At 23.2% G+C, this 27,532-nt stretch overlaps 1 protein-coding gene across 2 annotated transcripts; it reads right to left on the bottom strand.

Annotated features, from left to right (window-relative positions):
- Positions 1 to 1,488: 1,488 nt before the first annotated feature.
- On the bottom strand, positions 1,489 to 27,532 carry Lpin (phosphatidate phosphatase LPIN). 2 transcript variants are annotated; one of them, XR_016178025.1, is made up of 13 exons: positions 27,054 to 27,532; positions 14,043 to 15,104; positions 12,634 to 13,758; positions 12,419 to 12,555; positions 12,115 to 12,326; positions 11,635 to 11,814; positions 10,593 to 11,126; positions 9,755 to 9,848; positions 9,416 to 9,683; positions 8,830 to 9,333; positions 7,694 to 7,797; positions 6,276 to 6,927; positions 4,498 to 4,637 (listed from the first exon to the last, which is right to left on the bottom strand). XR_016178025.1 is itself a non-coding variant. In XM_089176768.1 (12 exons), exons 2-12 carry the CDS (start codon positions 14,229 to 14,231, stop codon positions 4,487 to 4,489), a joined length of 3,498 nt encoding a protein of 1,165 aa, XP_089032894.1. In that variant the 5' UTR covers positions 14,232 to 15,104; positions 27,054 to 27,530; the 3' UTR covers positions 1,489 to 4,486. The 2 variants fall into 2 exon arrangements, 1 of the variants encoding a protein (XP_089032894.1); XM_089176768.1 differs by lacking the exon at positions 6,276 to 6,927 and having other exon boundaries at positions 1,489 to 4,637; positions 27,054 to 27,530.

The raw sequence follows: 27,532 nt of genomic DNA, 5'->3' as shown, positions 1-27,532 counted from the left end.
TGACAGCCGCTATCCGAAAATGAGTATTAAAATATAACATTGTATTTAAAAAAACAAAGTTGACCAATAAATCTCGAAAATGACTGAATCTAACAAAAAAATACTAATGTCATATTGTAGTCCTGAATTTTTCATAAAACTTTGTTTTTGTCAATTTTTCTGCAACTATCATATTTTCGGAATTATTTAAATGATAAGAGCTGGTGAATCAACCTGTATATATTTACAGGAAAAATTTACAGGGAATATTATTAATTTAAAATAAAAAATCTATAAAATTTACTAAATTACATTCATAATGTAACATTGTAGGCTAAAACAAGATGGCCAAGTAGAACTTCGATGGATGATTAGAAAAACAATAAAAGGATTATACAGTATTTATCAAAAATGATAATTGTTTTATACATCAAGTAACACACAAAAAATATATACTTATATATTAATAAATTATAAATAACGGGGAGAATATATTTAAAAAAAAAAAAAAAAAAAAAAAACAAAAAAAAATTGATAGATGTGTGTGTCGTCTTCTTTGTAGCATTTATTATTAGCGATTTTTCTTTTTTTTTTTTTTTTGTCAAGACTACGATACATGTAAATACATTTATGTGATTTTTTTTTTCATTTTCTTTTTTTTTTTTAAATATACATATATATATATATATATATATATGTATATTTCTATATAAAAGCAGTACACTTAAGGATCATCATTTAGCTTACGATTAAGAATTATTTTTTTCATATTAATACTGCAGAAAAAATATACATTAGGTTATTTTTAATTGACAACTAAATAACTTAAATATTACAAAATTCATTCACTAAAAAGAGATCCCATTATATATATATATATATATATATATATATATATATATATATATATATATATGTATCCAATGATATTTTACAGAAATCAAATGTAAAATTCATTAAATGTAAATTATCTTTAAAAACTATTATCACAATATTAAAGAAAATTAATATATATATATATATATATATATATATATATATATATATATATATATATTATCCTATGCGAATAAAAAAACCAAATCATTGATAAACATTTTGTTACAGTCACGAATTTGACTCATTTATAAATTCAATGATAATAATAATAATAATAATGAAATTTATGATGAAATCATTTTGTTTTTATTTCTTATTTATACGTCTCATATTACTTCTATGCGAATAAAAAATTCAAATCATTGATTAAAGATTTCGTTACAGTCACGAATTTGACTCATTTGTAAATACAATGAAAAGTTATATTAATAATAAATAATTTTTAAATGTGTTAATGTGTATAAATACGTATGATTGTAAAGATAAATTTATTTTTGTACTTTTTTTTGTTTTTTTTTTAAACACAATACGTTTTTTTTTTTTCTATTTCAACCCCCAAAAATAAAAAAAAAAAATATATATATATATATGTATATAAAATAATAAATCAAATTTGAATTTAAAGAAAAATAAAACTTTTACAAGGAAAAATATGTATGTGTGTACCTGTGTGTATGTTAAACAATGACTTACTATATATATATATATATATGTATTTACATTAACAATAATTAAAGATTTAAAATTACGAATTACAAACAAGAGGGTATTGTCATAATATATATATATATATACTAAATAATACATTCTATTAAATAAAAAAAAAAAAAAAAAAAAAAACTAAACAAAATAAAATATAAATTATAATCTTACGAAAAATCACGGGTATTTTTTTTTTTTTAAGCTCATTTTTTTAAATTCCCAGAACATTTTGTTTCTATTTAAATAAAAAAAATTGTCTCACAAAAAATTACACAAATTAGTGGTTACGTTAATTCCCCTTTTTTCTTATCTTCTTTGGTTCAAAAAAAATTGTACTTTTGTCTCTGTATGTGTGTGTATGTGTGTATACCTTAAATAACTTAAACCTAAGCATATCATAAGAACAAATTATGTCGATTAAAATATAAAAATACATCGATGTGTTTTGTTTATCATATTCATAATAATAATAATAATTTTTCTTACCAATTGTAATAAAAAAAAAAAAAAAACAAAAAAAAAAAGAAATTAGTTACAGTTCGATTAAAAAGGTTTTTTTTTTCCATTTGTTTGAAAGACAATGTGGCATAGAACGTATTATGAGAACCATTATTCGATTAAACAATTAAGTATATATATATATATATGTATAAATAAACATATGATTATAAATATTATAATATGAATTAACTTAAAGAAAAAAAAAAAGAAAAATTGGAATCAAATCCTATGATAATGTGTCCTATAAAAAAAAACATATACATATACATACATATATATATATATATATATATATACGTATATTTATATATTAGCTTATTTATTATTATAAGTTCACTATTCAGATGATGAAAAGTCTTATTAAATTAAATTCAATTATTTCAACATAATAAAAATCTAACATTAATTGTTTGTCATAGATATGGCAATTTCACAGCACGTTAAACTAAACAACAAATACATTGTACAAAAATAAATAATTTTTTGTTTTCGTTTTTGTTTTTGTTTCAATTAATTAATCAAAAAACAATTAATTATGAATCAAATATATATATATATATATATATATAAATATATATATATATATATATTTTCTTAATGTGCTAGATGAGTATTTTTGTTAACAAAAAAAAAACATCTGAATCAATTGAAAAACAATTAACTGTAAATCAAATAAATAAATATATATATATATATATGTATATATTTATATATAATAATATAAATACATACATACATAAATATATATATATATATATTATACAGTTGACAAATGATTTTTTTTGTTTAATATACTAAATGAATATTTTTGTTAACAAAAATCGAATTTATAATCAACGCTACGTAAAGTCGTTTTTAAAGAAAAATTCTAACCTAACAAAAACAAACAAAAATCAATTCCTAGCACAAATAAGCAGCCCTGTTATTAAATTATTAATAATAATTAATAATGGAACATTGTTATAATATTGATCGTAATTTGAGTCACATTATACTTCCAAGATTAGATTCACAAACTACGAGTACACATTTTATACGCTTTTTTTTTTATCCATTTTTTGTTTTTGTTTTTTGTTTTTTTTTTTTTTTTTCAAGCATACATAAAAGCAAGGTTTATACTTTGATTTTACTAAGAGCATCAAAATTACTTTTCTTCGAATAGTTTTACTGTGCACTGACTGGTGCAACAGAATTTTCATGATTTGCATAATTTCAAACAATGCATTTGATTAATATATATATATATAGGGTGTTTTCATTTTTTACTATTGTTTGTTTTGGAATGTCAATGAACTGAAAAACTGAAGCTCGAAATATCAATAATGGTGAATTTACATATCATAATAGCCACATATACAATGATTATGATTTTCTTAGTAATAAATATTAATTAATAATAAAACAAAACAACAAAAAAAGACGATAATATATCCTAGTAGAGTAGAAAATATTGCAAAATATTGAATACATGTGTATTTAATATTAAAAAGAGATATTTTGTCTTCCCTCCGAAAAGAAAAGCGTCAACTTTTCTCCTGCTGTGCAAAACAAAGTTGCCGCTTTTCGTTTACGTCGAACAGAGAAAAAGTATACACACCATGGGCAATAAATAAGAAAGCCTTAGAGCACATGTAATAGTTGACCTCGGCTTAGCCTCTGACAACAATTACATGTGCTCTAAGCTATTCCTTACTTTACCACCCTAGGTATGTAATATACTATTAATGTCTTTTTAATATTAACCCTTTCGTTACGGCAGTCTGCTCTGCAGGTGTAACGCCACCATATGAGACATCATGCAGCCGAGTTAACGTTTAGATCCGGCGCTTGTATTCACAGGTGTTGGGAAGAGGCCGACTAATTCCGGCGCTTGTACACACAGGTCGTCGAGTGGAAGCCGTTTAGATCCGGCGCTCGTACACACAGGTCGTCTAAATCCGGCGCTCGTACACACAGGTCGTCGAGTGGAGGCCGTTTAGATCCGGCGCTCGTACACACAGGTCGTCGAGTAGAGGCCGTTTAGATCCGGCGCTCGTACACACAGATCGTCGAGTGGGTGCCGTTTAGATCCGGCGTTCGTACACACAGGTCGTCGAGTGGAGGCCGTTTAATTCCGGCGCTCATAACGAAAGGATTAAATACACATGTATTGAATATTTTTCAATATTTTGTGCTCTACTACTAGGATTCTTTAACATGTAAGAAGACGATTAGAAGAGTATAATAATCTTGTTCTTGTATAATGTCACTGAATTGCACCAGTCAAGAACACTACATTTAAGTATAGGGGTACAAATATAGTAATAGTAGTAGTAGTTAATTATAATAAATGACGATAGTGTTTGTTTTAGGTTTGTTTGTTTGTTTCTTTCCTTTTTATGAGCACGAATATTATTATTGCTCCAGTAATAAAAGATTAATCTGTTTAAACTGTTTGAGTTTGCGTAAAGTGATCATCGAGTTTAGGTAATTCAGGAATCGGTTCTCTCCAATAAGCAAAGTTGCTGAATTCATCTGCAGCTTCTTCACGCCATGCTGGGAATAGATGATCAACTATGACACTCATATTTGAATATCTGAAATAAAAACAAAAAGAGAAGATTATTTAAGATTTTATAGAAAAAAGAAAAATATAATTATTTATCATTGATGTGCAACATTATTTGATAATTATTTCAAATCGATGATATCAGATAAAGCAGCTCGGATGAATTACATTTTGTAATGTAATAAATAGAACTGTAATGATAAATGTAATACGCAGTGATTATAATCAAACTTTTTTGTTTAATGTGTTGTTATGAAAATGAATACTTTGTACAATTTCTAAAAATGAATATTTTGTACAATTTTTATTATAAATTAATGTTTTGTTAATTTAGGTATATGTTAACACATTCGTGACCGATGATGTGAATACAGGTCTTTTCAAATTCTATTCCTGGTTGCTGTGCTGACGTAATTCATATTAATATATAAATATATATATTATATAAAAATAATATTAATATATTATATTATAATTTATAATAATATATTAATATATATATATTAATTAATATATATTAATATATTAATATATATAATATATATAATAATATTTAATTAATTATTTAAAATAAATATATATATAATATTTAAATAATTATATTTTATTATTAAAATATAAATTTAAATTATTAATAATTTATATTTATATATTTATAAAGAGAATATATGCAAAAATCATTGTTCTTTTAATTCAAAAGTTCTTTTCAAGCAACCATTTTCAGAATTTCATTATTTTATAACCGGTACTCGAATGTGTTAATATTATCCTAATTTTATATACTTGTTTATTGTATATTAACCCTTTGCACTCAAGGCCCTTCTTCATTTGCACTAACCAGCAACTCGAAACAATGTCAGCCAAATTAAGGAACCATTTTACACGTACTTCTTTAAAGTCATTTATAAACAAACAAACGTATACAAATAATCCAATTTTATCAATTGATTTATTTTTATATCAAAAAAGCAAGAAAATTTGTGAAATATTATACTCTGTAATTAATTTTTGTATGATATTTCATAAAACAATGCCCAAGATGTATCTTAGGTGTTTATCAGGACGCGTATCACAACAAAATGTTACTTCCGGCCTAACTTCAGGTGTATTACGATCAGAGTAAACCTTACAAACCCTTTTCAACCCTTTTAAGTATATCTTAAAAGAAATATTTTATCACACATCATAAATAAACAGATTGAGTAACAAATGACTTGAAATCAGCCGCCGGGCGGCGCCATATCGGCGCCATTCGAGTGCAAAGGATTTTAGATGAAAAATAACAAAAGCTAATTAAAAAGAAAATAATTAGGAGCATAAATTCAAAAGATTAATAAACATCATTTATCTTGTTAGTTAGATAAACTTCAATGTGATACACATTAAAAATTGTTAATAAAAAAAAAAAGGAAAAAAATGAAATAATTTACAAAAGAAATGTTTTTTTTTTTTTGGTCTTTTTGTTGAGAATTATTTCAATCACCCATTTAAAAATGTGATTTAACACGATGAACAATGATGTGTTGGATTCATGAAGAACTCGTGAATATAGAAATATGAACGATGTTTGCAATTAATGAAAAAAAAAAAAAAAAAAAATTTGTCAAAAGCTATTATAAACAAAAGAATAAAATAAAAGCTACAGTGTGTACCAACAAGTGCTTACCCTAGAAATCATAATGGAAGATACCAAGTGTAGCACAACCAAAATACCTTAAAATACAATGAGAGACACAATACTTCTAAATAAATAATGTGATGTATGTACTTTCACAATTGAAATATATCAATAACAACAACAACAACAAAAAACTCCTATTGGAATTATTAAAAACGCGACTATTTTCTGTATTGGACAGAACAAAATACTGACAGAGTCAATATACATCATATTTAAAATACTGCTCGTATAAATATTCTTATAATAAATAAATAAAATATATATATATATATATATATATATATATATAAAAACAATAACAATAACAACAACAATTCAATATATGCAACAGAAAATTTCATGCAAATTATTGTAATTTTCCCTGGGTATTTGATTTGACTTTAAATTAATGGTATATATATATATACGTGCTACCATAAATGACTCTCTCTCTCAATGATACAAATTGAAATTAATCGTGCTCATTGTTTTTTCATTTAACTAACACTAATAACTTTCTCTAATAAAAATTCTACGTAATGTCTACGTAATTTTTAATTAAGAAAAAAAAAAAAATGGTTGTGTTCATCATCATTGGACGTTTGACGTGGGCAGTGGTGGAAACAACTCATTGACGATATCGCACTGACACGCGTAGCTGTAATCACAGAAATATCCGCCCTGTCAAAAGCCTATTCAAAATTTGACGAATTTATTTTTTGTTTTTTTTATATTTGTATTGTTTTGTCATTATTTTATCTTCGTAATATTAAATTCTATAATTTTGAAGTATGACATTACAACAAATTAATTTATTACCTTATACAAAACAGATTAATTCTTTCAATATTGTGTTAAACAAATATTATACAGTCGCACATGACGATTGCACAATTAAATTATTACTTGTGTCATGTTACATAAATAATAAAGTGTAAATGTAAAAAAGAAAAAAAGAAATACTGCTAATTTAATTGTGTTAGAAAATTGACAGAAATTATTAACACATTCAACCAGTCCTTGGAAATTTGAAATGTTTCATTTGAACCACGTTGTTGTTCATCGATAAGAGACAAATTATCGTGGTCTAATTAGTCAAGCTTGATAAAATAATTGTATTAAATAAAAAAAAATCTGAAAATATTCTATCCAAAATAAAAGCTGAAATTAAATGCTACTAAGTTATATATTAATTAAAATATTCTATTTTATCATTCTCAATGATGCTATGATTTGTTATTAAACAACGTTTTAAATAAGCGGACAATTATATACAGTTAGGATAAAAAAAATAAAAGATATAGCATCTAAATGATATTAAATTAAATGTTGTGTGTTAATTACAGTTAAGATGATAATTATTTGTGTTAATAATTATATATATATATATCTAAATAAATAAATAAATAAATAAATTTACTTACGAGGATTGGAATGTTTGTGTCAATTCATGTTTCAGTTCTCCTCTATGGTTTATGGTAAAAATTCTCATAATAGGAATGCCTACAGCTCTATATGCCCAAACATCCTGTATATATCAAATTAAATATTTAATTGTATATTTTATTATTATTATTATTATTATTATTATTATTATTATTATTATTAGAAAATATTCAAACGTATATTTTTCTAGAAAAAGTATAATATAAACAAAAACAAAGTATTGATGAACCAGAAAGTAATGTCGTTTTCTAGTCTTAAATTCAAACAAATACATTTTTAACGAGTTCTTATTTTTAATTAATAACATAACCTCAATCTCGCGTTATAATCTATTATGTAAATCTATTTGTAAATTGTTTCATCTATTCTGTAAATTGTTAATACTGGATTGATCAAAATCAACTGGTTTTCTTTTAATTAAAATATAAAAATTGATATGCTTAGAAACGACATTACTTTCTGGTCCGCCATATTAATTAATATTATTTGCAATAAATATTAATATTGTGTTTATATTAATCTGTTATTATTAATAAATTAAATAAACATAAATTATAATTATATATAATATATTGTTTATATGAACCGTTTATTTTGAAAGTGACCTAACTCCATTTTTCAAAAAAAAAGTCAAGTTAGCAACCGTAAATTATACTTATATTAATCTGTTATTATTATATTAAATTAAATAAATTAAATAAACATAAATTATAATTAAATATAATATATTACTTATATGAACCGTTTATTTTGAAAATGACCTAACTCCATTTTTCAAAAAAAAAGTCAAGTTAGCAACCGTATAGTTACATTTTTACATGATCTTTTCGTTCTAAAACAATTTGTTACTAAAATATTAAAAATTATTAAAATTTTGTAACACGAAAATTTGCTAATTAATGAAACAATGAAAAAGTTTGTTTTGAAAGTAACCTAATTCCATTTTCCAAAAAAAAGTCAAGTTAGCAACCGTATAGTTACATTTTAACACGATCTTTTCATTCTAAAGCACACACACACACAATTTGTTACTAATATATTAAAAATTATTCAAATTTTGTAACACTGAAATAATATAAAAACATTAAATAATAATTTATTTAAATACACTTACATTAATACGGTTACCATATCCAGCGTAGAATGGTTTAGAGCCTTCTGGAAATAGCGCTTGAATATCACTTAAACATGATATTTTAAATTCTTCCGGTTTCTTTTCGATAACTTCACGATGGAATGCAGAAATTAAACTGGTAGGATTTAAAAGTAAAGGACCTTCAGGAAGTGACAAATCTCCTTGTCTGATACTCTTCAAATATTCCCTGGTAACTTTAGCTTGACCTATAGCTCTAGCCGAAAGATACAACAACTTATAACCGTTGTTCTTAATCTTAGTAAATAATTGAGCAACACCGGACTGTGCCCAATCCTTTCCAACTATTGGTAAAATGTGACCCAAAACATCAGACTTAGTGATGGTACCATCGATGTCTGATATGACAATTTTATCATCCCATCTCCATCTGTAGATATGACATTTACAACGAGTGGTACCTTGATAAGCTGTTGTAACACTGAACACTACCTCGTTGGGTCCCTCTTTCAAATTCAAACTTGCCTATAATTAACATAAAAAATTGTATTTAATTTATTTCTATAAACTCAATATTATAATTGTATATAAATAATAAATAACATACTATTTGTTCAGATGACAATCTCAAAGTTTTTCTATACTTTTCAGTAGATTCGTAATAGGATCTTCTTTCAATTGGTATTTTAACACCTTGTAAATCATTTTGATTACTATCAGAATCTTCACTACCACTATAACCTTCACCTTCTCTTTCACATGGTTTTTCAGTCTTCATGATCAAACTATCATCGGTAGGTGTATTCCTTAATTCATGGGTTTCCATATTTACAGAAATTATCGTTGAGATCGTATCAGTCTTGAGATCAATATTACTAAATAAATAATATCAATGATTACATTTAATTTCATATTACAAAATAAACATTCTTTTTTTATTACATACCTTTCTGTAGTTGGCATGTCTCTTATTACAATAGCTTCCTTACATTCAATTACTTGTTCAGAAGATTCTCCACCAATCAAAGTTGGTCCATCAACTATAATCAAAGTTAAACATATATATATATATATTATTTATAATTTAATATACATTTAATTAATATTTATTATTATTACTATTATTAACTGGCATTAGGAACTCGAAAGTTCATTGCCGCAAATACCAAATTCCGCCATTGTTCCCCCGTCCCTGACCGCGATCCTTCCATTCGCGGTCTTCGTATCCTATTTCTTTCAGGTCCCTTCTAATATTATCCTCCCATCTACGTCTCGGTCTACCTAGTGGTCTTTTCCCGTTTGGTATACCGACCAATATTTTGTGCACCGTTCGATCCTCCCCCATGCACCGCGCCACGTGACCAGCCCACCTTAATCGGCGTGATTTTACAAAGTTGATAATGTCCGGTTTGTTGTACAATCGATGTACTTCAACGTTATGGAGTTTTCTCCATTCGCCCGTTTCCTCATCGCGTTTTGCACCGAAGATTTTACGAAGAACTTTGTTTTCGAAAACCCTACATTTCTTTTCGTCCCGTAACGTAAGCGACCACGATTCGCTACCATAAAGGACTACCGGCAGGATGATTGTCCTGTATATCCTGATTTTTAATCACCTAGACAGCAACCGCGAGCTGAGTAATTTGTTAACCGAATAAAAACATGAGTTGCCTAGATTGAGTTATTTTCTTAAGTTCTTCGTTAATTTCGTTCGTCTGGTTTACGACCCGCTCAAAAGTTTTATCCCGGACGACCAACGTTCAAGTACTTTAATTAATATTTACCTTGACTTATTTCTTGAGATTTTTTAGCTTGAGTGTTAGATCTACCCCATGAGAACCATGAACTGTAACCACTACGACCTTCAGCTTTTTCAGTACTCGATTGTTTTTTATCAACGTGCATCAATAACGGCATACATTGAGCGTACAAATTTTCAATAGTATTTTGAGGCAAGTGTCTTTGAAAGACAGCATAGGTCATGACAATTGGACATGCAGTTGCCCAATTATAATATTTGTTATTAATTTTAACCACCAAATTAGGATTATCGTATAATTTAGGATCAGTACAAATATCTTCATAATGAAGTAAATTTTGATGGAAAGCTTCCTTCGATGGACCACTCTCGCTATCCAAACCACCACACAATGAAAGACTAATTTCAAAGTTACTATCGAAGACAGAATTTTTGGGTTCTTCAAAATCACTGTCCAATGATTTAGGACCACCAATGGCTCCTTCAACGCTGTTAGGACTTTGTGGAATACTTGGACCATTACCGGATTCGGTATCTTCTTCATCATTTACTTTTGCATCTGTAATTAATAATTGTTAATAATATAAACTAATTAAATACTCATTTTGACACATAATTATATTAATTAACATATATATATACAAAATTGTTATTGTTATTTGTATTAGATTAGATTTTTGTTTCCTATATTAAGTGGACCAGAAAGTAATGTCGCTTTTTAACCTCAAAATTCAAACAAGTTTTTATTAATAATCAATAATTAAATAAATTAACTATATATATATTATATTAATCATCAATCAGTTTTTTGATTGAAAATATTAGAAACAATTTTGACATGCGTAGTAACGCCATTACTTTTCAGTTTCCCCTAATACAATCTGTACAACAAAAATGGTTTAGTTTTAATAGAAAAAAATTGAATAAATGTTTAATTAAAATAAATATACAAATATATCATTGGATTAAACAAATGTTGTATGCAGTTTTGTTTTGTGTCCAAAATTAATATAAATTAGTAGTTTGTGTTTAAAAACATTGAACAAGCAAAGCGTATTTGTGTATACCTTTTACCACAGTTGCTCCACGATGAGATGAGGGAAAATAAAGTGCTGCAACTTCAGGATCCAATTCATCGGCATTTAAATCACTAAGATAAATTCCTTCGGATTCTGGATTATGCCTCACACGTGAGGTCTTCTTCATAAACGAGAACATGCCACTGAGCATTGACCGATGTGCCTCTGCTACCATTTTAAATTAGCATTTAGCAATGTTGTTAATAGTCAAGCATTTTTAATTAACATGATTTTGATAACACATAGTTATTTAAATAATAATAATAAATGATGTGTTATATGACATGGTGGATTATATTACAAGTTAGTTTGTAAGATTTAAATGAATGTGGTTTTAATTACAACGAATATTGTCCAATGACTATGTATACGTGATGTGATATCTTTGAAAGAGAAGATTTATAATAAAATAACAATAAAAAAAATGTGATTTTATTCTTACTTTAATTATTATTATTATTAACTTACTATCATTAGATTGGGGAATTACAACTGAAGAATTAACCGAATTTCTATGAGAAGGATGAGTTGATTCAGGTGGCAAGTTTGGCAATTCTCCCCATTTCCAACTTTGTTGATGAGCTTTGTCATCTTCTTGTTCACAACCCTCTTGTGTGATTTTACGCATTTCAAATTCTGTATCTGATTGTATAGGTGAACATGGCCTAGAATCTTGGTTCCTTTTAATATAACGTTTTAGAAATATTAATTCATTTGTTTCTTCTACATATTTATATTTATTTTATATTTATATATAATATAATTAACTTACTTAGTTATTTCTGTATCACTGAAGAAATGGAAATCAGTTTCTGGACGTTTTTCCAAAATTTCTTCACTTGACGTTACAATACTGGATGAATCTTTCTTCGTGTCGACTTCCATCACCGGACTTGGTCCTTTCAATATCTTGAAAAGAAATATTTATAAATAAATAAATAGAAATTAATGTATACATTGTGTTGGTAATGATTTAATGTAACTTACAGCTTCACCATGAGGAGATTCTTCAGTTGCATTGACATCAGTTTCACTCATTTCTGTTTGACTACTGCTACCATTACTTGTTTTTCTTTGTGAACCCTTTTTCCTCATGATACTCTTCCTCTTTCTCTTTCTTTTAGTCGAATTATTAATTTTGGATTCTTCACCAGTCTCATCTCTCGACAATTTTTTATTAGAAGATGAATTAGATTCATCGCTAGACTTTTCTTTATTGTTTCTCTGTGTATCATCCATTATTGGAATAAAATCATTACTGACAATACCAATCTTACGAATTCTTTGTTTGATAACGCATGAATTAGATTCATAATTTGATTTAGCTTTATCGTTGTCCTCAATGTCATTAGATATTGGTATGAAATCATTTTTAACGACACTGATTTTACGTATCTTGTCTTCCGATGTTACTGCAACGAATGATTTAGGAATTGATGTTATTGGCTGTGATTCTTCATCATCATTGATACCCTCCATGTCAAAAATTTCTTCTTCATTGTTTTTCAAAACATTTGAAGATTTGTCATCCCACTTGTCATCATCTTTCTGTTTCCAGTCGCTCAACAAAGCCTTTTCAAACTTATGCCTTTGTTCAGCAGGTAATTCAGGAAAATTTTCTTTAAACAATCTCTCCTTTTCTTCCAACTTTAACGCCGAATATTGTTCACGTATCATTTGTTGCTTTTGCAATGTTGAAATAGTACCAAAGCTTTGTCGAAACATTTCATCTCTTTCTTCAATTGTCAATGATGCTATTTGAAGCCATTTGTCACGGTGTTCAGCTGGTAGATCGGCAAATTGTTCTATCAAAAATTTTTCTCTTTCTTCAGATGGCAATGCAGACATTTGTTCCCATTTTTCTCTCTCTATTGATAAAACTGAATCTATGAGTATCTTGTCTCTCTGTTCTTGAGGAAGATCTGATAATGGATTAAATCTGGCTGATGGAAAACAACTGTCATCTGGTATTGGTGAACATGCCAAGTGCGGTGGAATTTCAGTATCGGTTGGTGAACCATTTGAACTAACTTCTTCGACAAAGAAAGCTTCACCGGAGTCTCCTAATTTCATATGAATTTGTCTTGGTTCTCCATTGATTTCAATGTCAACCTAAATAACAAATATTATTATAATATTAATAATATATATATATAGTTAATTAATGAAATAATTTATTTATTAATATTATTATATTATAAATTATATATATATATATACATAATTTGTATTGACTAGTATAGTACTAAACTAGTATTGAGTAGTATACTATACTAGTACTATACTAGTCAATATAAATTATATTTATATACACACTATAATAATAAAATAAATTATAATAAAATAATAATAATAATAATTATATTATAATTATTGTAAATATAAAATAAACTAACCACTTTTTCTCTGGAACGTAATACACCGAGTTTACCGAAACGAACATGGAAAGGTGAACAGGTGAAAGATCCGTCAGCTTGTTCAACGACAACCACGTCAATTGCACCAGTTAACGTTGCCGCATTGATTTCATTGTAAAAATCGCGAAAATTACTAATAAATTTCCCTATGTAGTTCATCTTGTACATCGTAATCAGTTAAAACCGATCTTCGTTAATAACAGATAAATTAGATCAAATGACAATAAATAATTTTATAGTAAATTATTAATAAACGTTGACGTTGACTTTGACGTTGACTTTGACGTTGACACAAAGAAGAAGAATTTCAAGAGAAGGGAGAAGAATCTTATCTTCCACCCTTTCTCAACGAATCACAGTACTTCTTCTTTAATAAGTAATAATATCTTGACAACTGTATATTATTATTTACTTAACCATGTTTAATCATCGTCACAATCATCATTATCAATTATTATCACTATATTAATTAAATTTTCTTTTTTTTTTTAAAGATGACACTCTTTACAAATAATACTGAATACAAAATGATATTCTTAATCTTCAACTTTTGTTATAAACATTTAAATATTATTTATTATTTCGTAAATGTCACACTGTCAAACTGAACAAACGTTTCGTGTGAACTGTCAAATAGATCGAAACAATAATCCCGCGAATGTTATTCGCACAGCTGATTTATTTTGTTTCTTTTTTCTTTTCTTTCTTTCTTTCAAAATGAATCTATTAACAAATTCTTTTTTTTTTTTTTGTCGTATGATAAAACACGAGTTACACTCAAATTAACAAAACGATATATCGGTAAATGATGTAAAACGATTTTACGTTTCGCGTATTATTATTCACGAATTCTTTGTCCTTCGAAGGTCCGTTGTGTTATCCGTTCGATCGAAAAGCAGACGGGTAACCCCGACTTGACGTTACAACGTAGTCACGTGACCGAAATTGACCATTCGCGTTAAGCGTACGGCTTGGTCAATAAGCCGCACCGTCACGTGACACAACGCTATCTTATAGCGCGTATTTCAAATACTCCGATACCTGGAACAAAGAGATTAATGACGTTTTATGATTAAACAAATACACAAAGATATTTTAATTACTGGGTAACAATGATTCTTATTTTTCTTTCTTAACCTTAATTATACCTTATATATAGATATATATAGAATATGTTATTTCTTTGTTTTATTGATTTCAAAATGTACTACTGACATGATGGCTGATTCATTACATTACAAAATGATTGGTGTTTTCTTTCTTTTATTTTATTATTAATGTGACATTTTATGTATTATATATATTAGAATAAAATTAATTTGATATATTTAATAAATATTAAAAGTTCTATATATAGATATGAATATAATATTTGCAAAGGAACTTTAATGATGCAATGTCAAGTCGTTGTAGTGTAAAATCTTATTTAGTAACACGTCATGTTACACGTGTCTATCATCATATCAGAACTACCATTCAAGAAAGCCCACTAGTGATGGTAGTATCATCATCACGGATCATAGAGTTCTTAAAGAAGCCATAGTTGTGTGTTACGTGAAAGGAGTAAATGACATTTATAGTTACATAAGGCAAGGTTTTCTCTTGTTTTTTTTTTCTTTTTTATTATAGGATCGATCGTAGTATCATTCGACTGACACGAAATGTTATTTTTTATATTACATAAAAAAAAAGGAAGAGAATAAAAAAAGAGAGAGAGAGAGAGAAACAGAGAGACAAAGAGAGAGAGAGAGAGAGACAGACAGACAGAAAGATGAATATTTAGAAATGAGTCACGTAGTGATAAATAATATTTGAGTGATTAAAATTTTGAAAAAAAAAATAAAATAAAATAATTGATATTCAATATATATATATATGAATTTAATGATATTATTTATAAAAGATATTAATTATTTAATATTAATTATATTGAATTTATTTTATTAACTTTCGAGTTACTCTAATGCCAATTAATAATAATAATATAATAATAATAATAATAATAATAATAATAATAATAATAATAATAATAATAATTTATATATATTTGTATATATAAATATCATTGTGATAAAAATTATTTTATATAATATAATTTATATATTTATATATATTATATAATAATTATTATAATTAATTATATATATACATATATATATATATATATATATATATATATATATATATATATATATATATATATATTATCATTAATATATGTGACATATGGTAGATAATAATTAAATAAGAAAAATAATTAAAAAAAATCTTTCTTTCGTGATAAATAAATGAAATGAATGTCACGCAATTAAATTGAAATTAATATAAACATTAATTAGTATGGATAAAAAAAAATATTTAAAAATAATTATCTGGGCTATAAAAACCACACATATATATATATATATAATAAATATTTGATGCATGAAGTAACAAGGAAATATATTTTCTAGTCAATTGATTTGATGAAAAAAAAAAAAAAGAAACAAAAAAAAAACCTGATCGATGGAACTTACACGTAGGTGGAATTAACGTTTGCTAGAGAAATAATATAATCTTGAACATTGTACTTTGTTCATTAGTCATGTTTAAATTGTACATGCTACATACACATATGCAATATATATATATTACTTTATATATATATATGGATAATGATTTTTGTTTGGATAAACAAAATATATTATAATGAAATATACAAAGAATATATCTAAAATAAAATATAAAAATATATATAATATATTATATATTAATAATAAATATTTTATATTTTCTACATTATATATTATTAAAAGTTTAATATTTATTTTCATCTTGAAATCAGACATTTCATATTTAATGACCTAATACTAGAATAAATTTGTATAAATTATTATTTTATAATTATATATTATAAAATATATATATATATATATAAAACATGTATAAAAAATATATAAAAAAAATATTAAAAAAAATTCATGTACAATGAATATTTATTTATCCATACATATATAATTAATTTAAAAAATAGGAATTATATAAAATTATGTAATAATTTTTATATATACAATAATATAATATATATATATATATAATATTATATATATTTATTTATATACTATATATAATATGATATATAATATCATATTTGCAATGATTCATATGATATTCAGTGATATATATCAATAATGATATATAACAATAAATATATATTATTATTATTATTATTATATATTATATATTCTAACAAATTTAATTGATTTAAATAATGTAATTATAAAAATTAATGTTTTAATTAAATTTTATATCATATATATGTACCATGTGCCCATAATTATGAAAGTGGTCTAAGTAAGTCTTGTTTCTTGTATCTCTTGTTTCGAAATATATTTCAAGATTTATATTTGAACACTTTATATAAATTCTATATAATATTATAAAATAACAAAAACATTATCTAACGATTTATTATTGTTGACAATATCGTTTTCAAATTACATTGAATTTATTTAGTTTAAAATAATGTAGTGCATAATAAATAATGTGGTGCATAATAACTGATAAACTCATTTTATGTTTTTTTTTTTTTTTTTAATTTTGACTTAGAGACCACTATCATAATTATGGGCACATATATATGTTGTTTTTTTTTTTTTTTGGTGTTTTTTTAGTTTTATCTTTTTGTCTATTTATTTAAGTTATAATTTAATTTGAACAATAAATTTTGAATGTGACTCGTATTTATTTAATTTAAATATATATATATATATATATATATATATATATATATATATATATATGAGTATAGAGAAATAAAAATGCAAATAAGTATAAAAGATAGAAATACAAAATTACAAATGATTGAATTTAATTATAAACAGAATAAATAGAAATTTAAACAATCATTAAAACTTTACAATCCGTTATGTTTTTACTTTAATCTTTCTGTTTTAAAATTGTGGATAATAAAACAGAGAAATAGAAAGAGAAAGAGAAATAGAAAGAGAAAAAGAAAGAGAAAGAGAAAGAGAAAGAAAGAAACAAAAAAGGTCGATCGTTTTCTTGTAGATTGCGTAAAAGTGAACGTAGAAAATGAAATGGCCGAATGAACGAACAAACGAACGAACCAACGAACGAACGAATGCGGTGAACCTTGGCCAATTCGATATATATCCTATATGTGTATGTGTATATGTGTGTGTGTGTGTGTTTAATGTTTATTAAAAAATTAACTTCAATGATTGCACGATTCTCACGAGACTATAATTACTACTTCAGGTATCTCTTTTCAGTAAACTGCATTTCCTGGTAATCAATAGAAAATGAAAAAATAAAATTCAATAATCATTAATAATAATTGTTTGTTAATATAATTATGTAAAATTTATAAATAATTTCTTTTTCATTTTATGTTTTAGTTTGTCTTATATATATACATATATATTAATATCATTTATTTTTTATTTAATTATATTAATTATATTAAATTAATTTTATTCAATTATATTTTATATATTATATATTTTATATTATTAATATACATTATATAAATTTTATATAATTTTATATATAAAATATATTTGTTAATTTTTTTATATTTATATATTTTCTATATACTATAATATTATAATATTAAATTAAATTAAATTAAATTAAATATAAATTAGAAAAATTATATTAAAAAATATATTTTACTATCGAACTAACAGAGATAATCATGACTCTTTGTTAATAAACAAATAATTCGCAATAAAATAATATTGCGATTATAAATTAAGATATAAACTATCCTATCTTTCAAATTAGATGAAACTGCACACAGTGTGCAAAATTTTATTAAAATCGGTTCAGTAGTTTAGGAGTCCATTGCGGACAAACAACATGACACGTAATTTATATAGATTAAGATATATATATATATATATATATATATATATATATATATATATATATATATATTTATATTTTTATGTACATGAGTCTCTTTGTGTGTATGTGTGTGTGTATGTATTAATACATAATTTATATAAAAATATATAAATAAATATTACAAATGACGAATGAATTTGTTGAGAAATAACTGTAGTTTAAAAAAACAACCCTCTAAAAAGATAGAATCAAAGCTTTCAAGATTTAATATAATTGGCTTTCAGCCATTTTCTTCTTTCATGTTTGAGCACTATATATCGTTAACTGTACATCACGAATATTCGAGATATTACCGAAAAAGATTTTTCATAAAATATATATATATCTCAATTCTCTTACGTAACAAAAACTAACAGATAAAGAAACTTTAGTTAGGGCCAAAAGAGTTAGATTACTGACAGTGTCAGTTTTTTGGACGATATTCAAGAAATTGAACTTAACATTACGAAAATAATTTTCACTTTGACTAGTGTGGTTTATTGAAAATTATTCGAAAATTTTCCAATAACGTTAATATATCGATTACAATTTGAATTTAATTTGTACTACCTCATATCAAAATATAAAATCAAATCAAATTTAAAAAAAAAAAACAGAAGAAAACCCTAGATAAAGGTCTCTCCCCAAAGAATCCCCACAGAAAAAATTCCCCCCCAAAAAAATCCCCACAGAATTAAAAATGAGGCAATAAAATTTCCTAAAATTTAGATCAGTTTCTTGTAATTAATATTGATTATAATTTGAATACAATTTGAACTAACAACCTATATTGAAATATTAAATGAAATGAAATTAAATTAATAACTAAAATAAATAAAGTCCCCAGGAAAATGATGACAATTAAATTTCAAATGATAATTGTACTAAACCAAAAATTTCCATCAATTATTTTCGATTGATATGGATTACAATTTGAATACAATTTGACCTTACACTTTTATATTGAAATATTAAATTAAATTAAATTAAATTAAAAAGGAAAAAAATAAAATCCCCACGAAAAAGATGACAATTTAATTTCAAATGATAATTGTACTAAACCAAAAATTTCAATCAATTATTTTCGAATAATATGGATTACAATTTGAATACAATTTGAACTAACCTATATTGAAATAGTAAATTAAATTAAATTAAATTAAATTAAATTGGAAAAAAATAAAATCCCTACAAAAAAGATGACAGTTAGATTTCAAATTATAATTGTACTAAAATAAAAATTTCAATCAATTATTTTCCATTGATACGGATTACAATTTGACTACAATTTGAACTAACCTATATTGAAATAGTAAATTAAATTGAATTAAATTAAATTAAATTAAATTGGAAAAAAAAATAAAATCCCCACAAAAAAGATGACAATTAAATTTCAAATGATAACTATTCTGAACAAAAAATTTCAATCAATTATTTTCGATTGATATGGATTACAATTTGACTACAATTTGACTACAATTTGAATACAATTTGACTTAACCTATATTGAAATATTAAATTAAATTAAATTAAAAAACAAAATCCTTACAAAGAAAATGACAAATAGATTTGAAACTATGGTAAACAAAAAATATAAATAATTTATTTTTTATTGACTTTGATCTGCAAACAAAACAAGTTTATTAATTATCATACTACGTGTGTCAATAAAAATACGATCAAATACGGTTATTTCACAGTTAATTATTTATGATCGAATAAAAACAACGTTGTTTTTAATAACAAATTAAATCTGTTTATATTAAATCATTCTTGTTTTCTTTTTTACTATTTTTTTCGTTTCTTTGTTTATAAATATAATTAATAATAATTATCTATCGACGTGTAATAAGACAAGTATGATTAATTGAAGTATATATATATTTTTTTTAGATTTTATTTTTCATTGAACAATCATCATAGATAATATATTATCGTGTTATCATTGTTTTGTTTGTTTTGTTTGTTTGTTACGTATGTGTGTGTTATTGCACACACTTATACGAACACATGTATAAAAGCATCATCATACATGAATCATTCGTGGGAAATTGTTTTTCTCAACAATTGGCAACTAATATTCTTGGATGCTAGCCTATTGTCTATTACTAATGACCTTGACTTTCATAAATGACACAAACACAAACACACACACATATATATATAAGATATACAAAATATATTCAATGTTTGATCGATGCAAAAAAAAAAAAAAGAATTGTTTTTTTGAATTAGAAAGTTAATTAAATTTAATTAATTTATTATTAATAAAGTAAGCAATATTTAATTAATAAATTATTTATCATTAATACTCTACAACATTAAATATAAATTATATATACCTATATATTTATATTTAATAATTATTTATTTATTATTTTTATAATTTTCTTTCATTTTAATAAATTTAATTTCTATTGAAATCTTTTTTTCTTTTTTTTAATTTTTTAATCCGATAGAAAAATTATTTGCAATAATTGTTACTTTGTTTTAATACAAATATATTTATTGATATATTTAAAAAAAATGTTAAATTGTAAAAAAAAATTAAAAAAAATAAAACAGATAAGAATATTCAATTATAAAAACATATATATATGTATATATAGAAATTTAAGATGTCTGATAAAAAAAATTGAAATAGAACAAACAAGAATACAATTTCATTTAATCATTGCTGATTAATCTAATCAATTCAAAGTTTTGATTTCATTTGGATTAGATCGTGCGATTTATATGAAACAAATATATATATATATATAATAATAATAATAATAATAAATTAATTAATTAGATAAATATTATAATAATAATAGTATAATTATATAAATATAATATATATAATTATTAAATAAAAATAATAATAATATAAGTTGAAAAAATTAATATTATATTATTATTATTATATATACATATTTTTTATTTATTTGTATAATTAAATAAAAATTATTAAATAAATATTAATTAATTATTAATTATATACATATATATCTATATGTATATATTTTAGTTTGTATATATCTATATATATATATTTTAGTTTGTATATATATATATATATATATATATATAGATATGTGTATGCGCGCGCGCGCGCGTTCGCGCAATGCGTAAGAATATCGATCGGCAATTACGTCATTACTTTCTCATGTGTGTGTTAGATTTAAACATTTTAACATATACATACAATCAAATTGACTAACATGAGTTCGTGTATGTATGAGTGTGAACATCGCACCTAAACATTGTATATTATATATATACACTCAAGTTTATATATGTACATGTGTTTTATTATTTTACATAAAATATTTAAAAACAAAAAAAAACAAACAAATTTGACAAAATAAATAATCAAATAGTTTTATCAACTCACACGAGTATAACATGATTTTAAATTACAAATGTAATTACGTTCATTCCAAAATTTATACAATTTTAATCAAAAAATAGTTAGGTTAGGTTAAAGGTTTGTTTTTGCCACATTTTACGCGAACATTTAACGAATTTTTTTATTTGATATAATATTTGTTAATAAGATTAATAAATAAATAAATAAATAAATATATATATATATATATTATTTCTATATTATTTAATATTATATTATTAATAAATAATAATTTAAATATATTATACAGTGTGTCCGACATTTTGTCGATCAAAACAATTTAACTAATTTGTTTTCATTTGAAATAATATTTGTTTATAAATTTAATAAATAAATATATTGTTAATTTATATTATATATTATTTAATATTGTAATATTAATAAATAATAATTTAAATATATTATACAGTGTGTCCGACATTTTGTCGATCAAAACAATTTAACGAATTTGTTTTCATTTGAAATAATATTTGTTTATAAATTTAATAAATAAATATATATATATTATTTAATATTATAAGATTAATAAATAATAATTTAAAATAATTATACAGTGTGTTCGAGATTTTTTTGATCGAAAAATAATATATACGTATAAATAAACAAAATTATATTATTATTAAAATGTATATCTTTGCTTCCCCTATTTTCCTACAGATGGCTTATAGAAAAAAAAAATGGCCGAAGTAAAATTGTATACCTATTATAAATACCAATTATTTAAATAATAAATAAAAAAAAATAAAAATTTCATAATAACAATTGATACTTCATTTTACCAAATTCTTTCTAATTTTCATTTTCTCTTTCTATTTCATATATTAAAATTTACTCAAAAAAAAAATTGTTATTAAAAAAGAAAAAAACAAATCATGTAAATTAATAAAAAATTTGTTTTAATATTTACAATTAATACTTCATTTTATCAAATTCATTCCAATGTTCATTTTCCAAAAAAAAACTATGCTAAAATTGATAAATGATTCACGTTCATTTAAAAATAACAACATAACCTTTAAATTAAATATTATTTACATTAATCAATTGAACGAGTTCAATGAACCTCTCCCTACCCTTTGTCAATTATAATTTAAAAATAAATAAAAAATAAATAAATTCAAAAAAAAGTACTGATGAAAAAAAAAAATAATATACAAGGTGATTTTATTCAATAAAAGACAATTAGACGTTGACCGGAAACGAGGGGATTATACATAACCTCTTCTGTGTGTGACCAATTTCCAAGTCAATTCCTTGACCATGGACTTGGCACTGAACAAAATGAAGAAATGCAACACAACTTGAAACTATTTTTGAATGTTACTTTTGGCGTTTGTGTAGATAATCTATGTATCAACAACTAACCAACAAAAATGTGTAATTTATATATTATTTAAACAAAAAGTCTTCATCAATTTGAACATATTTGAACATAAGTCAACTTGAGTTTATTTGAACATGAGTCAAATGAGTTTATTTGAACATGAGTCAAATGAGCTTACTTTAACTTGAGTCAAAACAAAAGTGTTGTTTGTAAAAAGAAATGTTTATATAGTTTAACATATTCGATGTTATTTATCTAAAAATGAATTTATTTATAATTTTTTTAGTAATAATCATTATTATTAATTATTATTATTATAAGAAAGTTGAAATGTGGAATGCATTTTTTGTTTGTTTATTTTTTTTTCAATTTTTAATTATTATAGATCAATAATAGTAAAAAAAAAAAAAATTAATAATAAAAAAAAATAAACAAAATAAAATAATAAAAAAAAAAAATTAAAAAATTAAACATGTATTTTTTTTTTGGATCGGAAAAATCTCGGACACCCTGTATAATATATTTAAATTATTATTAATACTATAATATTAATTATATATAAAAATAATACAAATTATTTATTCTAATTCTAGTTTTTTTGTTTTTTTTTTTTTTTTTTTTTTTTATAAAATAGTTAATAAATTATTCTTTTATTATATATATATATATATATAAATAATAATTATTTATATTCGGTACAATTCTGATTTTATTTTTTTATTTTTAAATAAAATTACTATTTAATAAATTTATTATATTTTTATTAATTTTATAATCTTTTTATATTTTTTTTTTGTTTTTTTTTTTATTTTGGTTAAAACGTCCTTGGTTAATCTCAAATTAGCATTGTTATTCGACAATGAACAAGATGAAAAATATTTGAAAGAATTCTATTGGCGCAAATACACGAAAATATTTGCAACGTCATGCTCAAGTAATTATATAATCGTTGTGATATATATCTGTGTGTGTATATATATATATATATATGTATTAGTCATTCAAAAGTGGAAATAAATCAAACGTACATTTTCAAATGAACGGAAATTTATCAAATTAATAATTACAAATTAATAATATATTAAATTAAATTTATAAAACATTTGAAATATATCTCACAAATTTAATGTAAGTGAACAACATTAATTAATTTGAAGAAAGAACACAAAAAACTACTACGTAAACAATTTTTCTTTTTCAGTCAAATTAATAATTTTTCATTTTTTTTTTTTTTTTTTAATTAATTGTTTTTCCTTTTTTTTCGATCAAATTAATTTCTTATTTTTTTAATTAATTGCTTTTTTCTTCTTCTTCAAAGCTCAAAACTTTTCAACCACGCATTATAACCGTTTTATTCAAATTGTATAAAATAAATTTGTAGGAATAAATATATAAAAATAATAATAATAATAATAATAAGTAATGTAAGCTATTAAAAAATGAATTTAAAAAAGGAATATAATTTACGTAGATTAAAATGAAAAAAAGTTTTTACAAAAATACGTTAAACAAGATGAACATAACAGTTGTGAATCTTTGACTTTAAGTGTAATCATTTTATGTTGAAATAATCTTAACCATGGAGAAAGTTATTCAATGGTTGCATGTGTTCATAAATTGCGATTTAAATTATAATTTTTATTTTTTTTTAATGATAAATTTATATTTAATTATAAAACGATGTGACACTAACAAAATATTGATGTAAATAAGTTGTTTTTTTTTTTTTTTTGATATATCTTGTTAATAATTTGTAATAATAATTATGATATTCTTAAACAAAAAAAAATTGCAATTTATACTTTTATACGATCTAAAAATAATCGATGATTTTTTTATAAAAAAAAAAAATAAAAAGTAAAAGAAGTAAAAAGAAAAAATAATAATAAAAAAAAGGATTAAAAATATCAACGTTGAACGTAATGCATTACGTCATTTTCTCTTCGTCACTAATGAGAGATAAGTTGTACAAATAAAATTACATTTTATTATCACGTTAAATGATAAAAATGATAAATATCTTTAATCATAACTCTAATCGATCATTTTACAAAGACCACTATTATTAGATAATATTAAAAATATTTTATTTTATTTCATTTAAAAATAAAAAAAAGTACTTCATTTGACAATTATTATTTTTATAGATAAATAATATTAATTTTAAAACAGAATAAATATTTATAATTTTATTTTAAATAAAAAACTGTGACTTTTTACGTTAATTTATATTGATTAATAAAAAAAGTACTTCATTTGACTATTATTATTTTTATATATAAACAATAGTTATTTACAACAGGATAAATATTTATAATTTTATTTTAAATAAACAGTTCTGATTTTTTCATTAATTTATATTGATTGATAAAAAAAAGTACTTCATTTGACTATTTTTATTTTTATATATAAATAATATTTATTTACAACAGAATAAATTTATTTATATTTATAATTTCATTTTAAATAAATAACTCTGATTTGTTCGTTAATTTATATTGATTGATAAAAAAAAGTACTTCATTTGACTATTTTTATTTTTATATATAAATAATAGTTATTTACAAAAAAATAAATATTTATAATTTTATATTAAATAAAAATTTTGATTTTTTCGTTAATTTATATTGATTGATAAAAAAAAGTACTTCATTTGACTATTATTATTTTTATGTATAAATAATATTTATTTACAACAGAATAAATTTATTTATATTTATAATTTCATTTTAAATAAATAACTCTGATTTGTTCGTTAATTTATATTGATTGATAAAAAAAAGTACTTCATTTGACTATTTTTATTTTTATAGATAAATAATATTAATTTAAAACAGAATAAATATTTATAATCTTATTTTAAACAAACAATTCTGATTTTTTTCGTTAATTTATATTGATTGATAAAAAAAGAGTACTTCATTTGACTATATTAAAAATAAAAAAAAGTACAATAAAAACAAAAAATAAAAGCATTACGTAAAAAATATCAAGAAAAAATTCGTCACACATTTTCACAATTATATTTCCAAAATTTTTCTTTCTTGATTAAATTATGTTCATTTTGAAACTGTATTTCAATATAAATTATATACGAATTTTCTATACGTAAACATATATGTAAATAAAATTGACGACATGTTGCATTTTATTTCTACATGTGTCAGTTAAGTTCATTCATCCCCACATCACGTTCGTTTAAAATCATTCATTCAATCATTCATTCAGAAAGAACAATACACTCGCGCGTGCGTACGAGAAAAAAGAAACAAGAAAAAGAAAAGGACAAAAGAAAAGAAAAGGACACAAGTAAAGAAAGAAAGAAAGAAAGAAAGAAAGAGATAGAGATAGAAAGATATATAAATACGAGAATTAAACTACTCACATATCATGATGAGTTGTCACAGGGAAAACACAGCTTTACGAATTTGATCTTCACGTTGAAAACACAACACCTTGTATATTAATAAAATATTCTAATATTATTAACAAACAAATGTTCTTTTCTATTTCTTCAAGAAAAACAAATCCCTGCTGTTATTATCGTTAAAATATAGTATTGTCTTTTACAACGTCACATATTATCGTTAAAAAAAAAAAGAACACAGATATACATAATATAACGGGTGTTCAATGTACACCATATAAATTATACGTATAGTTAAACAACAATAATAATAATCATAAGAAAACAATCAAATTATTTCTCTTATATACGATTGATTCACAATATAATAAACAATAAGTATAATCAAACGAGATAATATAACTTTGAAGAGACACATCCGTCAAGTTTGACGGTTGAAATTGAACTGACGGGTTAGCGCGAATTTACATTACACTGTGTGATACGCTTAAGGTTAG

This window comes from Polistes dominula, unplaced genomic scaffold (assembly GCF_049000335.1).
Source record: "Polistes dominula isolate Pdom_NZ unplaced genomic scaffold, Pdom_raw_medaka contig_80, whole genome shotgun sequence".
NCBI classification, from domain to species: domain Eukaryota; kingdom Metazoa; phylum Arthropoda; class Insecta; order Hymenoptera; family Vespidae; genus Polistes; species Polistes dominula.
Note: the sequence above shows the minus strand (reverse complement) of the source record. Positions and strands in the feature narration are given on the sequence as shown.

What these genes read in the sequence shown, in the direction of transcription:
- Lpin (XM_089176768.1), bottom strand. Translation starts at nt 14,231, where the DNA reads ATGTACAAGATGAACTACATAGGGAAATTTATTAGTAATTTTCGCGAT. An exon ending in AGTGATACAGAAATAACTAA is followed by an intron (nt 12,327 to 12,418) that starts GTAAGTTAATTA and finishes TTATATTAAAAG; the next exon opens with GAACCAAGATTCTAGGCCAT. An exon ending in GACATGCCAACTACAGAAAG is followed by an intron (nt 9,684 to 9,754) that starts GTATGTAATAAA and finishes TTATTTATTTAG; the next exon opens with TAATATTGATCTCAAGACTG.